General features: G+C 34.8%; 1 protein-coding gene across 4 annotated transcripts in view; it reads left to right on the top strand.

Moving 5' to 3' along the window:
* LOC145685820 (leukocyte elastase inhibitor-like) overlaps positions 1 to 12,724 on the top strand; it is an 88,762-nt gene extending 76,038 nt beyond the window's left edge. Inside the window, exons 9-10 of one of the 4 annotated variants that reach the window (XR_014131490.1) lie at positions 6,208 to 6,409; positions 12,510 to 12,724. Coding sequence is in view for 2 of the 4 variants with exons in the window: in XM_081758400.1 (XP_081614526.1) it covers positions 12,507 to 12,646 (140 nt within the window). In the remaining 2 variants the exon portion in view is untranslated. Of the gene's footprint in view, positions 1 to 6,207; positions 6,410 to 12,506 lie in introns of all 4 variants that reach the window. The other 3 variants (XR_014131489.1, XM_081758401.1, XM_081758400.1) reach the window with 3 other exon arrangements.
* The last annotated feature ends 5,996 nt before the right edge of the window (positions 12,725 to 18,720 follow it).

Genomic DNA, 18,720 nt, shown 5'->3' with positions numbered 1-18,720 from the left:
CCATTCCTACTACTAGTACTACTACTACTATTGCTATTAAATACTACTACTACTACTACTACTACCGCTACTACTACTACTACTATTACTACTACCGCTACTACTACTACTTATACTAAAGCTTCCTTATCACAAGACTTACATCTTACATCTTTATAACATGCGATTCCGATTCATTATGAACTAATATGAATCGTTAGAATCACTATGATTCGTTAGAAATCACTGGGGGGAGCGGGCTATACTCAATCCCAGTACTGAAAGGGACACTAAAGTATAATTCAACTAAAGGAAGATTTTAGATTGGTTCACCTATTCTTAATCTGTACGTGAAGGTGTAACAGGACTCATTTTGTAGTTCCCCAGCTTTTTTTTTGGTTAAATTTACACTTATCTTTCACTCTGCTCTTATACAAACATGTTAAGTATTGCTAAATTTATGTATATATAACGAAAAAAGTTCAGTCAGCCATATATAGGCCTACGTGTATCTTTGCTACTCAATTACTTCGTTAAACACACAGAACCTAAATCCAACAAAATTTTAATTTTAGATAAAAGTTAGTAAAACTATTATTTGTGAATATTGATATTCGAACACTGAAACTTTTAACTATTTACCCTATAATGTTATAATGTAACAAACCTATTTTCTGGAAAATACTAAAACATGTAGCAGCACTTCTTTCCAATCGGTAATGACACAGCCGCAAGTCATCCATACTGCTTTAAAGAATGTCACATACATAAACAACAAGCAACATATAAAATAAGCGGATATTTAATTATAAATATGAAATCAATTGTAAACACATTGAGACAAGACGGCTCAAGATATACTTCTCACCAAAAGATCTATCTTGGAATCGGTTCTTATCAGAAAAAGATGGACACATTCTTAAACAAGTGAGTATTAGCATGCGAGACGGAGCGATACTATCGACATCGCTCTCGCTCTCGCAGTGAAAGTTATGAACTAAAACAGTGTACTTCCGGATTCCCTTTGACTGTCATGGGCCTGCTCTTGATAAACACTACTATATACACAGTTAATAATATTTTCATCACTAATTACAAAAAGCAGAAAATCTTAACAGAAGAAAAAGAAGACAACTGGCTATAATTTCTCGGTTATTAGCTCCAGTACAACGGTGGCGCAGATTCATTTTAACCCAACGTTAACTTATACAACAGAATTAATGACATAAATGCAAGAATAACCACAGAGTGGTACGGAAGTGAGCTTACCCCTAATTACTTCGAAAACAATGGACATTCTTACCTGGAGACGCTTAATGAGTGGTTGGAGCTTCAACTGGAAGAAAATGGTATAAAAGACACTGTTGTGATACAGCAGGATGGAGCACCAACACAGTTCGCGATTCACATGCGCAATTATCTGAATCAGACGTTTCCTGGCCGCTGGATTGGAAGAGGTTGTGCATCTTTGCCAGCTCCCTTTGCCTGGCCTCCAAGAAGTCCCGATCTCACTACACCAGACAATGCTCTCTGGGGTTTCAAAAAGAAACAAGTAAGAAACACTCGATATGACACAACGCAGGAATTACGAGCAGCTGTGGAACACGCCTTCATCCTCGTGACTCCGGAACATCTGCGAGAACTTGGCGCAGAGGATAAACTGGTCCATTACAGAAGAAAGAAATGGAAAATGAACAAGGAATGCATTTTATCCTTTTCTATCTTTCTCGATGAAACATTTTCTCTTAACCAGATGAATGAGTTCGCAGAAATCAAGTATTATTTCACCAAAAGTTGTGACCATGAAGAACATTTACAGATTTTTCTGTAACTACGTATTCCTAGGAACTACATTTGAATTATGGTGAACTGTATTTAACAACAAACTAATTGAATCTTTACGTTTTCCACGTAGTTTTCACGGAGATACCTGTAATTAAGTTCAATTTTTGGTATTCCTTCCGTATTTAATTTTATTTGAACGTAACGTTCACTGACTGCGTTCATAATCGGAATTCAACTGAACTTGTCGTGCTTGCAATGCTCTCATCGATAAGAGAGGCTTACATGGCTTATCATGCAAGAGCAGCGCAGGTAGACAATCACGACACTCGAGCGTGAACGATATCATTTTGAGAGCTCACACATTTGCAGGTGTTCCATCAGTACGAGATCAAACGGATACAGTCGTTCAGATAAAGAAAGACCAGGTAAAATGACTTTAGTGCTTTGGAAAATAGGAAAAGCTCTAGATTGGGACTTCACCTGCACAAGGACTTATACTCCCTCCAAACTTCCACATTTGTCATCACTCACAGGTCTTGTAGCTGCTTGTAAGGAGACCGATAAAAGGAATAAATATATAAAGGAATAAATATATAAATATATATAAGAATAAAGGAATTAATCTGCTTGATAAATATTGGTTTGTTCGAATTGCCATGGAATCAAGTGGTAATTGGGATCAAGAAGGAGCTAATTTTATCAATGAAATAGACCATCGTATAACAATCTAAATCTTTCCTTATTCAACGGATCAGTATCACCATTCAACGGGGCAACGTTTCAGCCATTTTGGATACGTTATCCACCGGTAAAGAATTAGAGATATTTCTTATATAAGGAATCTCATAATTATTCAGAAGAATTTGTATTTTCCATTATTGCATTATTATTTAGTGAAAATGCTTGGAACTTTAAATTTGAAGACAATAAGCAATTAAATTTACAAATTATAAATTTGCCAGCGGGCATTTTAAATCGTTGTATATCAGTAATGTATTAATAACTGTAAATTGTAACAAAATTTTATTATTAATTAACCCCAAATTGAATGATATGTTACCATATTATGGATATTGTACTAAAAATTGCTGCGTTACGGATATGTCTTATAATTCGCCCATTATATTTGTAACACTAGATGATTCGGTTGTTCGTAGTTATGTTTGTGATAGAATATATTTGAGAATTGTTGTACAATTATTATGGTATAATTTTAACTGTTTATATTTTATAATTTTATATTTCATTGTGGAACTATTGTAACTAGGTATAATTACGGATCATTATTATTATATAATGCAATGAAACGTTTATGTAAGAGTATGAAAATATAGGCCTATTTTAACACATATATTATAAGTGAACTGCAAACATTTAAGAGGAATATGAACATTATCTAATTTGTTTAGTGTGCGTAGTTCGTATAAAATAATACTTTTCTCTTGAGCACACCGACAATCTAGCTATCATTCGATGTCATCTTTCTCAATAGAGAGAGAGAGAGACTCCATACCAGAAGCTCAACGCACACGAGACAATGTCTTACACAGTTTCGTCACTCTGCCAATAGATGGCGTTAGCATGCTTAATTTGAGCTAACATACGATAAATATTTCTGACTACCTTCAGCACTTCCTCCTTGGTAAAAGTATTCAAGGGTTATAACTTACAAAGTGCACCTTTGTAATTTAATGCTAATGCAGAACACACAAATTATGTACCTTCATCAACAGACATAAGTTACTGGATCTAAATTTTGTTAATGATTTTTTCACTGTGTACATTTGATCCTCTGTACTGGTAAGTTATTAACATCATCAATTTCACTTTTTCAAAGCACTTACCTACATAGTAATATCTCACTGCAATGTTCTTTGATCTTTTGTGCAATTCGGAATTTTTCACCAATTTTATTAGACTGACATTATCTACATACAGAACTCGCACATCAGTTTCACTAAATAAACTTCTCTCACTGAACAAACGCTTCAGCCATATTACTTCTTTTATGCACTCACTAGCAGCTACGATATTTTTGAACACTGCAGTCTGGATTTCTTTTTGTACGAAGTACCCAGCGGTTACCGATCACTTTTAAAGCTTCTGGAACGTTCACCAATTCTCACGCATCATTTTTATACAATGAGTTTTATTTCCTCTTTCATTGCTTTTACTAAATTTCTTTCTCTGAGGAATTCATTACGTCTTGATATGTTTCGGGATCACCAAACTTGTCGTGTAGTAGGCTGTTCCAACGACTAATTCTCATCAATTCATCCATGCAGGTTGCTCAACCTTTCGTCTCGGTCTCCTTGTTTTTGTGTTTTCTTCATCACTAAACCTGCATTCTTCCCCTGCTAAACTGCGTTGGCCGTTGTCTGACCAAACTCCACACAAGTTTTATTCTCTTCTTTTGAAGACTAAATAGATTGTACATCATCTTCTTCCGAAACACACTAGTATATACACTCTCGTGTTGAAGTAAACATCGTGCGAGCTATTTTCTTCATCGAAGGAATGTACAGTTTATATCCATCCATTTTGTCTAGGTATCCTACCATTCATCCAAGCACGCCTTTGTTGTCAAATTTCTTCCTGAATCTTCTGGAAATAGTACGAAATACTCTGTACCAAATACTTTCAAATGATTTAGACTAGTTATCTTCCGCTCACTTCATAATTAGATTAGATGTTTATTTGTTACATTTGTCGAGCCTGAATAATTTGACAAGTACATTGCCGTATCACAAATTTCAGGCCATAATACACGCGATGGTCCGCTGACTGAAATTATTGACTTTGTAATTTCAACAATAGTACAATTTTATCTTTCAACTGCACCGTTTTGTTCTGGAATATATAGAGCTGAACTCAGTAAGGTAATACTTTTTTACTCACTATTCTGTACTTCTTCACAGTGAAATTCTTTTCGCCCATTACAGCAGATACGCTTTTAAAGTGTGACCAGTTATTGTCGCTTCATTTAAGAATCAGTTATTGTCGCTAAAACATCTAGCAACTTCACTTTTGTATTTTATAAAAGAAAATTCTGCAGTGCTTTCTATATTCATCTTTAAAGCGCGCACACACACACAAAAAAAAATCCACCACGTAGTAAACATTCCTACATAGGTCCGTTTACATTCACACATATCACTTCCCCTGCCATTTGAGATTTTCCTTCTCTTTGCTTGAATTCTTTTTCGAAAAGAACTACCCATTACAAGTATTATTTGCTTCTTTGTGATTCATATTTCTGTTCATTGCTTGTAACATAATTTTCACGTGTTGTTTGTTTCGGTGTCCCAACATTGGTAACTGAAAAGCAACAGCTGACGTGGCAATGCTCACTACTGCGGGTTCACTTGGGATTGTTACACACATATTCATCACATTAGCATTTTGTTCTACTTACTGGTTGGTACGACATGGTTATCGTTTCGAAAATAAATCCAGTTTTAACTTATGCACAGTCTGTTCACTTGTTTCACCAAACTTCATACTGAAAACAGATCAAAGTTCTGGAACGTACCAAACATTGCTCAAATACGCTTTAATCCATTTTCCGCTTACGTGTACTTCGATATTCAAACTACCGGAACTGTATGCGGATATCTTCTTGTTGTTCGCGACAAGTACATCCACAGATGCACTAAACTTCTCATATTTTGAGAAATACTGTTTACTAAAGCACATGTTATGCAACGCACCAGAATCACATACCCATGAGTCCTAGAGGGTATGATGGCAGAAAAGAGAGGAAGGGAGCAAACGAGACTTCAATTAAAGGACGATATTAAAACAGAAAAATCGTCCGTGAAGACCAAGAGATTAGCTGAAGACTATGGAGCATGGATGCTTCTCAGTTGCAGCAAGTGACCTGCTTATAATGACGGAATAGCTATGATGATGACCTAATGTAAAATTTAGTAAGCTTTTTTAAAAAATATTTTTCCTACTTAAATTTTTAACTTCTACTTTCAAATCACAGCTCGGAACTACTAAAAATGAACTATTTAAGTGTAGTCAATCAATCCATATTCGCAAATGCAAAATTTGTCTTCCTTAATCATGATGCTACACCTGAGTCAAGGAATTGGTTTCGTTATAAAATAAGAAGTCAGAATATCTTACATTGACGAAACGTTAATTTTGTTCGGAAGTGTATTGAATGTAATGAGGTGTAGTGAAATGTATTTGTTATATGTATTTCTAATATATGTGATAATATAATCAGTTCTAATCTCTCCCTTCCCGTAATTCCCAGTCTTCACTATATTCTTCTGAATCAGAGAGAGAAAAATATCAACAATTTTTCTGTTCTATCAATTTATTACTCATGCCTGGAGATGACTGTTCTAAAATCTTTTTTTCCGGAAAGGACAGTCAAACAAGACCAATGATAATACTAATTAAATTCGCCTTTTCTTCCTCTTTTTTCAGTGATAATAAATCTTCAAGTATTGAGTTTGCTGATTGAACCAACTCCTCCATCCTTTACTGCAGATCGTCCATTCGTCAACTTCATCGTGGAGAGAGAGACTGGAGTTATTCTGTTCTCTAGTACTGTTACAGCTCCTTAAATAAGAAGGATTCTGTATTTCATTATATACCGCAGTGTGATATCAATATTACAATAAAAAAAGTAAAGCTCTCTTTATCTATTATATATTCATTTATTTACTAGATAAAATGGTCATTATTTGCACGGAGAGATTAGAAATTGAACCCTGCGTAGAAAAAACATTTCATTCAAAGTGTACTGATAAAACATACAGTATATTATATTTTGACATACATTTTGAAGCACTCATTATGATACGACCTTTATCAAAGTGACGTGGTAAAACTCCAGTAGTATGTGCTCAATTCATTTTAAACAGGTCAGCCGTTTCTCTGTGATGTAATCACAAACAACAGAAAATGCCGATTTGAATGTCCCGTAAACAGTTACTGAAATTGCCCGCTAACCCCATTAAAACCGGATTTTTGGAAATGTGGAAAATTGACAACCTCATCGGCATCTCATTCACCGTATTATGCCGACAGAGGCTGAACTTGGTAGAACGGCATTAGGATTATCATAATTAGTCTTAGCGACCCCGAGAACTATAGAGTCAACACTAATAGCGTGATCGGTCGTTTTTGATTATTTTTACATATCCCTTTCCAACCCGCTATTTATCTTACACGACAAGAAATGCCTTCCGTGTTCCTCCTGTTGATTCCCAGAATAGCTGACGTGTCAGTTCCTGAATGAAACTGACCTTAAATATCATCGGAACTATCAACAATAAACCTAGCGACTCCGAAAATTTTGGATTCACCACTAATATAAATTTCTTCGATTACTTTTATATATCGCCCATTTCCACCCTTTAGAGAGGTAATAGGGGTTGATTCTGGACTTAGACAACATTGAGAGTGCTACTATTTATCTCAGTGACTATGAAACTATGAATTCAACACTATTCTATAGGTTATTTTCGATTATTTTTACATATCGCCTATTTCCACCACCAGAGTAGAAATGGGGGTTTGATCTTGGACTTAGATGACATTGAGAGTGTTACAATTCATCTCAGCTAAGGTAACTCTCTTAAAGAAACAAAAAAAAATATTTTCATAAAATGGGTATGAGTTAACACACAGGTTTAAGATTTTAAGTCTTCTATAAGTAGTTTGCTGATGAAATTTTTCAAGAATAAGATTGTTTTACAGCGCATGGTGTCATCAGTAAAGTTACAATGTCTAGTAAGAGAGTTCCAAATAGCATTTTGAATAGTAAAAGAACTCTCACGGGCCAAAATTCTGATACAATTAACTGCTATGTGAGTAGAAACGATTCCAGATATTAACGCTGTGCAATAGATTCAAAAGAACACCTGTCATTGATTCTCATTACACACACAAACTTAAAACTGTTGATACTTCCATAAAGATAATTCGTATGTATGATCCTGTTATTAATTTAATTTTTAAAACTCTATATTTCATCATTTGCATTAAGGAAAAAACATTAAAATATAAGAAACTATCTTAATTAAAAGATTACTTTATTCTTTAGAATGATTTAAAATTCATTACAATAACACGCTGGAAACAACATACTTAAGGTCAAAAATAATATTAAACATTCCGACGTTTGTAATAGCACCACATTAATTGACATCACGTGTATAAAATCATTTTTACCAATTAAGTAATAAAATACATTCTACGAACAGTTCTTGAGCTTCTGAAATAACTATTTTGATATTACGTCACATAGTTTACACTAGTTCATCGCTTCTCAAACATTTCAATATTATGACTTTGATTAGGAGAAAAATATTTGCAGATACTGTTAGTTTAAGTTACATAAACACTTATCAGTATCAACACTAATGGACACAATTAATAATTTAGAATGTAGGTGCTTATACAATCTTATTCACTTTAATATAAAATCTTCTTTCGGAATTTGAGTTCGTGTTATTTTCACATTACGCTGAAAATTATTTATTTATTGCCTTTTTTCTACAGCAGGGATGTTAGGACTATAAGTCCTCCTCTTACACCTAACTACTAACAAAAAAATTAAAACTATTTGATCCAATAAAAAATAACACGATACAAAACACATACACACACACATGTTTACTAAAAAAACATAATATAATTAATACAATACAAAACTATAAGTATAAATATGACTATTGAAAAGAATCTTACAAAAAATTTGTGTTAAGTGGACAGGTTCTGCTTTAGCAAGTTTTTCGTTTGTAGGGCAAATTTTTATTTCGATTTTTTAAGTTTCTTACACTGGGGGGTAAACTATTTCAGAGACGGATACTAATATGCAGGAATGATGTATTGCATGTGTCTGTGCGATGTTTAGAAAGCATAACACCGCAATTGTAGGACTTTATTTAATGAATAATGTTCTACAATTGCGTTATTCATGAACACCGATATCACCAAAAGTTTCCGTGGTAAAGTAGGTCACGTATATATGGCTTGGTATCATTCCATAACTTATAACGTTCATTGTTTTGAATTTTCAATCTCGAAGCTTAACTCCTTTCCGGGTCTGTGAACATGAAAACGTGTTTTACAGTATTATAAATTAGAAGGTTGAAATTTAGAAATTTCAGTATATAATTTGAAAAATAAAGTTCATCGTTGGTAAGGAAGGCCGCATAAAAGTTTCTTTTCATTCATTTGTAAACTACATTAAACAAATACATGAATAAACTAACATTACGAAATACGCGAAAATAATTTAGACATTTTCTGAAAATACTTCCTATTCAGGTAGACCATTTTATACAAAGGACCTAGTGGAAACTACTAATTCAAAAAATTTTATTTCAGTATGAAAAGTGTGTGTCAAAATGTTGGCATTTATGCGCGACATATCAATCATGTCACAGTGATTATGTTGTAAATATGATTTTAAGCAATGAATACCGTATTTGCCGGCGTATAAGACGCACTTTTTTCCCCTGGAAATTGTCGGTAAAATTGGGGTGCGTCCTATACGCCGGTGCGTCTTATGCAACTAACGGTAATTCGAAGGCATTATATTTCACTGCCTCTGCTTCTCCTTTGTGTTGTTGAAATCAGGGTTCAAGAAAGTGCTGACATAAGGTTGAATATTTCAAAGATACCGATCACATTGTTTTTTCCGAAAGGAATATGCATGCAAAACTTGTCGGCATGGTTCTTGTAAACCGCTGAATAAAGACCAAACAGTCCATGTTCTTTTGTAACCGCCGATTGTTGTTTCACCGCATTGCTTTTGAAAGGATGACGGTGTTCTTTTATTTAGTACTTGTAACCACAGTTTTTATGTTTTGCATTGTTTATGAATAGATGATTAACAAAGGCTAAGAAAGATTCGCATCGTGTTCTGCTTCAGTTCTTTAATCTTCGTAATCGTGGCAAGTTGTTAAAATGTCGCGGACGCACAGCTACGACATAGCTTTTAAGCTGCAGGTTATAGAATATGCAAAAGCTAATAGGAATAGAGCCGCAGAATGTCATTTTGGCCCTCCTCCTACAGAAAAGATGATTCGCACCTGGCGAAAACAAGAAAATGAACTTACAGCACCAAAGCAATCTAAACATAATCTTCGCAGAGGAGTCGTCAAATGGCCACAACTCGAAGAGGATGTAAGAAAATGGGTTGAGGACCAAAGGAAGGACGGGATTGCAGTGTCTGCAAAGATGATAATCCACAAAGCAAAATCTATAGCAGAGCGTACAGGTATCACTGATTTCACTGGTTCAACTTCATGGTGTTCCCGATTCATGAAAAGAAATCGCCTTTCTATGCGTGTAAAAACTAAAATAGCACAGAGAATGCCAGCTGAATATAAGGACAAAATTGTACAGTTTCACAGACATGTCTTAAAAATCAGAAAACGTAAACAATTTCAACTTTCGCAAATAGCCAATATGAATGAGGTACTTCTCACATTTGATGTACCTTCTAATAAGATAGTGGACTCAAAGGGCAAAAAAACTGTTACTGTGAAAACCACTGGTCATGAAAAAACGCGTTACACTGTTGTGTTGTTATGTTGTGCAGATGGAACGAAATTGACGCCATTCTTGGTATTTAAAAGAAAAACATTACCAAAAGAACAAATACCAAATGGTGTAGTGATTCACGTTCATGAAAAGGGTTGGATGGATGAAAACGGAATTAAGATGTGGATAGAGAAGGTGTGGTCCAAGCGTCCTGGAGGACTCTTAAGGAAACCGTCCTTACTTGTTTGGGATGAATTTCGTGCCCACAAAACAGAGGTTGTCAAGAAGAAACTGCATGATATGAAAACGCACATAGCCGTAATACCGGGAGGATTGACAAGCCAGCTTCAACCTTTAGATGTTTCTATCAACAAACCTTTCAAGGGATTCATGAGAGAGTAATGGAATGCGTGGATGAGGTCTGCTGACTTCGAAGTCACTCCCACAGGAAGAAGAAAGAAAGCCAGTATCTCACAAATATGCGAATGGGTGAAAGCATCATGGGATGAAGTGAGAAAGGAAACTGTGATAAAATCATTTAAAAAATGTGGAATCAGTAACGATATGGATGGTTCTGAGGACGACTTACTGTATGAAGACAGTGGTAGCTCTGCTTCTGGTGAAACGGCAAGTGATGAGGTTTCAAGTTCTGCTGATAGCAGTAACAGTGATGACTGACGTCTTCCAATGTGACAAAACAAGTTTGTTATCTTTCTGTCCAAGCCTTTTAGGTGAATGTAACGTAAATGGAATATGTTCTTGTATTTTTGTCATAAATGCATGTATTTTTTGTTGTATTTTTACAATATATCTGTTTACATTTTATGATTAAAGTAAAGTACCTACATTAAAGTAAAATAAAATATAACAAATACTTGAACAAAAAATAATGGAAATTAATAAAATTTTCACTATTATATTTTTCTCAAAAATCGTTTCCAAAAAAGGGGATGCGTCTTATACGCCGGCAAATACGGTAATTGTATCACCTTACATCAGCGTTGTTTTTTGTAATGTTTGATTGATTACATGACGGGTTTCAATTAAATGATAAGTAAAAGTGCTATAAATTTTTACTTGTATTTTTGTTAATACCATAATTTTCTACATGGGAATTAGAGAATGTCTCAATTTTCCTAGCTTTAAAACTTTTCTTTTCATCTGAGTAAATATAAGTACTTGCTAATAAGATTTTAATTAATTAAACCACGCAATGTAAAATTTATTAGGTTTTTAATATTTTTCTACTTATATTTCTTTTCTTTCATTGTAGTCACAACTATTTTAGGAACCATTTTCCTGAAATAGCCGGAACTACTGAATTGAACTGTTTTAAAAGTGAAAATGAAATCTTTAGTTTTACGTCCCACGGTTATACCGGTTAGCCTAAAGGAGACGGTGATGATGAGTAATGAACGAAATGGTGGAATTAAGAAAGTGGGAGGAAACTCACTCACACGGTGTTTGTCCACCACAAAGTTCACTTGGTGGGTGCTGGGATCGAACCCGGGACCCCAGACACCAGAGTTGAGCGCTCTACCAGTGAGGTCCCATTGAACTATTTTAGTGTAGTCGACTAATCTATTTTCTTCTCCTGATACTTAATATTCACAAATACAAAAGTTACTTCCTCTAATGGTGATGCTACACCTGCGTCAAAGGACTGTTTTTTGTAAAAATAAGAAGTCAGAATATCTTATATTGATGAAACATAAATTTTGTTCGGAAGTGTATTGAGGTATAGTGAAGTGTATTGAGTGTAATGAGGTGTAGTGAAATGTTTTGTTACGTGTAGTTCTTGTATGTATATCAGGGGTGCACACAAGGGGGGCTATGACGCAAACTACGTCATTGAAATATTTGGGGAGGTTAAAAATCTATATAAATATGTTTGGGGGGGGGGTAAAAATTAATCGAAAAGATTTTTTTTCATGGAAGAATACCTATGGAGAGACAATTGCGGGGGGTGCGTCATGGACATAAGGGGGGTGGGCACCACTGATGTATATGATAATATAATCATTCATAATCTATCTCTCCGTGTAATTCCCAGTTTCCAGGATATTCTCCAGAATTGTACACAAAAGAAATCAACAATCCTATTCTATTCTATCAATTTATTATTTGTACCTAGATATGACTGTTCTAAAACCATTTTCGGAAAGAATAGTGAAACAAGATAAAGAATACTATTTAAATTCCTTTTTCATTCCTCTTTTTTTCAGTAGTAAAAATCGTTGAATTCTTCAGTTTGCTGATTGAACCAACTCCTCCATCCTTTACTGCAAATCGTCCATTCGTCAACTTCATCGTGGAGAAAGAGAGTGGAATTAACCTGTTCTCTAGTATTATGACAGCTCCTTAGATGAGAAGGATCCTGTATTCTATTATGTACAGTAATGTGACATCAATATGTTACAATAAAAGAGTAAATCTCTCTTTATGTATGTATTTATTTATTTATTTATCTGAAATGCCAGTTCTCCTCACGGGGAGAATACATTTTAGGAAATGTTTGAATCCTGCTTTCCCCATTGGGATACGCATTTCAAAGAAAGTGTACTGATAAAAACATACAGTGTATTCGATTTTCACATACATTTTGAAGCCCCCATTATGATATGATCTTTATCAAAGTGACGTGGTAAAACTCCAGTAGTATGCGCTCAATCAAAGCCATCTGGACAACGCTTCTGATGATGACGTCATTTTGGAGCTGTAAGGCCTTGTGTCCAGATAGGGTTGACTCAATTCATTTTAAACAGTTTAAACAGGTCGACCATTTTCCCGTGATATGATCACAACAGAAAACGCCGACTTGAATGTCCCGTAACCAATTACTGAAATTGTCCGCTACTCCCATTAAAACCGAATTTTTGGAAACACTGGGATACGTGTGGGGAAATTAACCCCATCGGCATCTCCTTCACCGTATTATGCCGACAGAGGCTAAACTTGGGCTTAAACAGCATCAAAGTGTCACTATTAGTCTTTGCAACCCTGAAAACTGTCGAGTCGACACTAAGACTCGATCAGTCGTTTTGTATTATTTTGACATATAACTCCCTTCCCATCTTACTATTTATTCTATGCGACAAGAAATGCCTTCAGCGTTGCCAATGTTGATTCCCAAGCTAACTGACATGTCAGTTACTAAATAAAACTTGGCTTAAACATAATCCAAACTGCCAATAATCAACTTAGCGTCCCCAAAAACTATGAATTCGACACTATTGTTTAGATAATTTCCGATTATTTTTACATATCACCCATTTCTACCCATCAGGATGGTAATAGGGATTGATCTTGGACTTATACAACATTGGGAGTGTTACTATTCATCTCGGCGACCCCGAAAACTATGGATACGATACTAATATCGGTCGTTTTTGATCATTTTACAGGGGTTCTAAAGAGTCTGCACCGTATTCTTTTACAGGTTATAAGTAATACGTGTACGAAGTTTGGTTGAAATTGATCAAGGTGTTTCAGAGTTATGTTAAAACATACATACATACATATTTATATTTACAGATTTATCTATTTTTATTTGAATTTCATAAGGCTTGACAATAAAAAACACCATATACAATAGTGTGTCTATACACTATTTTAGCTAGGTACTATATTCTGAGTGATTAATGAATAAGTAAAACTCCAAAAAATGCCACATTACCCATGAATAGATCTCATCTAAGTGGGTGACATATGGATTACTGTAGCTTCTCATGTGTGGATTCTCAGAAAATTGAGTTTATTTTGTAAACTTAAAAAATTGATGTTGCCAGATAATCCTGTCACCTATTAATTCAACCTGATAATCAAGAATATTATCATAAAACTTTTCATGATGACATTAGACGATAAGCACAGCCCAGAACTCTAACTCTAAAGCTTTAATTGTTCTTTATCAATCCAAAGATAGCCATATACGGTGTCCCATTAAGAATGCAACTTTTGAAATGCTCGCCATTTTTGTTGTAGACAGTTGGTAGCACTGAGCGTTACAGAATTTACATGTGTTGTCTTTGTGGTTAACAGATATAAATCGTGTAACGTTCAGTGCTGCCAACCCAACTTACTAGAACAGAAATAGCGGACATTTCAAAAGTTCCGTTCTTATTGGGACGCCTTTTATGTCAATTAATAGATTATAACGAGCTGAATAAAATGACATGCTTCAAGCTAATAAAATAAGAAAGAAAAAACGAACTTCTGTAACGCAAAACGTGATCCTTCGTTGTCAATAATAATAATAATAATAATAATAATATAGTATTTATCTGCTGGAACAGGTTTGATTATTGTTTATGTTCTCCTAAGTCAATATTACAGGATTCCTACAAGTCAACATTACAGGATTAAATCCAGCTAAATTAAATTAAAATTACGGGTTAAATCAGGGTTAATTTGAAATTTAGAATAGTCCATATTCTTCTTGATTGTTTCTAAACGCGCAGCTATTCTTTCTCTAACGTGCTTTTTGGTTGATTCAAATAGTTTTCGAGTGGTATAAATTTCTATTTGCAAGTTTCTATACCTTTAAAATAAATTTTGTTTCTTGGTTCTGAAAGTATCTTGAATTACAGTACAATCATGAACAAACAGTTTTAATACTTTGAAGATGCACAAAAGTTTTTGTAATATTTCAAAGATATGATAAACGATGTTAATGTTAGTTAATACGTCTTGCACTGAAGATCCAAGGTGAAAGATAAACAAGCTTTCTCAGCTGAAATAAAGAGTCCAGTGGTCATTAGTTTGACTTAGAACTCACTTTAAACCAAATACCGTACTTATAATTTTCTTCTCCTATCTTGGATCTACACTAAGTTACGCCTAAAGACCATTAACTCCAGCAGGAGACAGCGAAGTCTCGGACCTGCATATGCAAAGACTTCCAGTCTACTGGCTTGGTAGACTGGCTTGTCTAAAGGTTTTAATTTTTCTTTGGTCCCCTCTTAAAAACCCTCTGGCACCAAACAATAAACAGTTCTGACATCTACCATTCTTTCTCGAAGACATTTACCTTTCCAACTATAGATATATTATTTAATAATACAAAAAAATTATTGATAATGCTGATTATGCATATGCATTCGACTTAAAATTGCTAGTTGGCTACACTCATACTCCTAACAGTTGTACACATACTGATTCTCTGGCAACATAGTACATTGAAAACATTTTTTACTGAATTCATAAAATGGATAGAATTATATGAGCTTGATTTTTCTACATCAATAAATTTCCAAACAGCTTCCGAAAGGGAAAGATAATGATTTATGGCAGGAAAACGGATTTTAACATATTTACTTCAAATACAGTCATACTTAAAATAACAATGCAAGCAGCAACAAACGGGAAGAAAAATATAAAAAAGTAATGGGAGTTCCTACTATGTGGGATGACCTGACTTGTTTGCGCCAAATATAAATGACTGCCCAAGTGCAATACCCTCACACTTCGATTTTGACTCGACGTACAAAGCATTCTACAAAAAAGCCGTTCAGCTGAATGCACGAAGTTAAAAATTGTGAGAGGACTGAACGGAGACAGATCCGGTACGGGAAATTTTGAAAAGAAGTAGCTGGAAAAAATACACGAAAATTAACTTTCAAAATTAAACACTTCAATCATTTTTTTTACTTACTCGTCTTGTATGCACCGAGCAAATCAATTTGTCTTTTATGCACCGAACAAACTAACTTGTCTTATGCACCGAGCAAACCAACTTGTCTTTTATGCACCGAACAAATCAATTTGTCTTTTATGCACCGAGCAAACCAACTTGTCTTTTATGCACCGAGCAAACCAACTTGTCTTTTATGCACCGAGCAAATCAATTTGTCTTTTATGCACCGAGCAAATCAATTTGTCTTTTATGCACCGAGCAGATCAATTTGTCTTTTATGCACCGATCAATTCAACTTGTCTTTTATGCACCGAACAAATCAATTTGTCTTTTATGCACCGAACAAACCAACTTGTCTTTTATGCACCGAGCAAATCAAATGTTTTTATGCACCGAGGCATGATAAGGTTAAGATCACATATGGTTAATAAACACAATAACAATTGTCTATCTTGACACACTGACTTTTAAATACATAAAAAGATAAAATATTTAAGTTTTGCCACGCTAGGCTAAAGAAGACGGTGATGATGAGAAATGAATGAAATGGTGGAATGAAGAGTGGGAGTAAACGGGAGAACCCTGAGAAAACCCACGCACATGGTGTTAACCACAAAGTTCACTTAGCGGGAGCTGGAATCCAACGAAGGACCTCATGCACCAGAGGAGAACACTCTACCACTGAGCCACCGCGGCCCTCTAAATACATAAAGACGGACGTTAGCGTATCGTAGTAAAATTCCAATACCAACAATTGTAACAATAGAACCCGTTGCTTCTCAACGTTCGTACTTCAATAATGACCTCATGTTAAGGTTTCGTCTTCAGATCTAAACGGTTCCGGTTCTTTTCATTGTCGAAGCTTTTTAACGCGTTTTTTGTAGGCTATTCAGAAACATTCGTTGCTGTTCAATGAAAGCCTGAAGTATCTTAGTGACAATCGGGTTAGAGAGAAGAGAACAAAGATCATAACATGTTCCGTCAAAGGTGTCACTTTTGAAAGTGAGAGTTATAATTTAAGCTTAACCGTTACGTTGCTGAGCAACGAATATTATTGTTACAACAATCAGGATCTTACATTACTAAGAAACTTTTGTTAGTAAACAACGAGTCGCATTGTTGCAATTATTGTTATTCTGCTTATAATGTATATTCCATATCCTTATAATGCCAAAATACATCTTTTGAGTTAACATTGAGATTCATTGTGGTGGTAATTTTGTAAATACGCGAGAATTAACCTTATAATAAACAATATAAAACTATTAGCATTATATGGGGTGGTTGTGCTGGTGGTCGATTATTCGGCCCAATTATATCTGGTGATTGATAATTTAGCAATACTGCAATATACGCATATACCTACGGCCATGCTCTGTGATAAATGAATTATATAATTTTCATTATTACTTGTATTTGGACTACAAGTAATAATGTTAAAGAAAAAAAGATATTAAAGACTTGTGTTAAAGAAAAAATATTTTGTCTAGAAACTGGATAAGTTTAGTTTAGCTGTGCTCTAAATATTGAAGTTATTTCTGTTAATCTGGGAACAATTGAGATATCATCCTACGCTACAAGGAACAATAGGCTACATATTCTTTCTAATATTTGTTATATTGCGCGTCAAACGATCATCGTAAAATATTTCAGGATGCTTCAGATTTGTTGAAAATCTGTTGAAAACGCTGTTAAAATTCATTTAAAGTAACAAAACTAATAAAAAGCAAGATTATCTTACTGATCGCATACAGCTTTTAAAGATGAAATAAGTGAGCGGGGTAACACGTAAATTTGGCAAAATTTCTTCTACTGAAAATAAAGAACAACTATTTCTTCATAATGGAATTAAAACAGGGCCGGACTTAAGCTGATTGGATCGATTGTTCCTAATCGGACCCCGCGGTATGGCCTCACCCTAACAAGTAAATGAATAGTTTGTATTATGTTTCCGGGCATAAGCAAATATTTTCTGAATCTAATGCCTCAGTAGTTTCTTTTTTACATTTACAACTTCTGCTGTAAAAATAGATATGTCCCGGAAGTATTCTGCACACCCCAACGCCCCAACACTCCCCCAAATTTCCTTACATACACCCAGTGGCGTAGCACACTTTTGCGGGCCCCCCCGCAAAGTATAGAGAAGGGGCTCTAGTTGTAAAGCCGATAGAAATAAGATTGAAGTTCTACTTCTTTAAATCTTTATTCATCGCAAGACTTCGGGGCCCCCCCGCACTGCGGTGGTTGCGGGGGCAGCTGCTACGCCACTGCATACACCCATGGAAGTAAAAACATTGTTTTCTTTAAGTTTGTGTAAAAATGTATATCATTATTGTGGGTGAGCATCCGATTTTATTTAGAACATCCCACTAAGTAAAAGCTCCTGGCGTTCTTACTGATTATGCCATGTGATATTACCACGAATACTGAGATGGTATCAAATATATCAGCCTCAGTGCGACTTCTTTGCATATTTATTAAAGCTATATTAAAAATACTAAAAATAGAGCTTTACAAATAAAATGTTCAAGCTTGAAACACATTTTTATGGCTTATTCTGATCAATTAGATTATCATGTTTGGAGTTGTTCCAAAGTTTTCAACATTTTGAGAGAATAATTCATTGCGTTGCAAATCGTAACGCGCATTGCACTCTAACGTTTGCATTGTTGATAACGCGCAGCTTTATTTTTCTCTCTCCCTGGCTATTCCCCTGTTCACTGTGTCATTTTTTTTCTTATATTGTGTGTTCTATAATCTCATCCTTCCCTTCCCATTGATTTTGGATTGTATAAATCAAACAA

Source organism: Thermobia domestica, chromosome 5 (assembly GCF_964235325.1).
Source record: "Thermobia domestica chromosome 5, izTheDome1.hap1.1, whole genome shotgun sequence".
Lineage (NCBI taxonomy): Eukaryota > Metazoa > Arthropoda > Insecta > Zygentoma > Lepismatidae > Thermobia > Thermobia domestica.
Note: the sequence above shows the minus strand (reverse complement) of the source record. Positions and strands in the feature narration are given on the sequence as shown.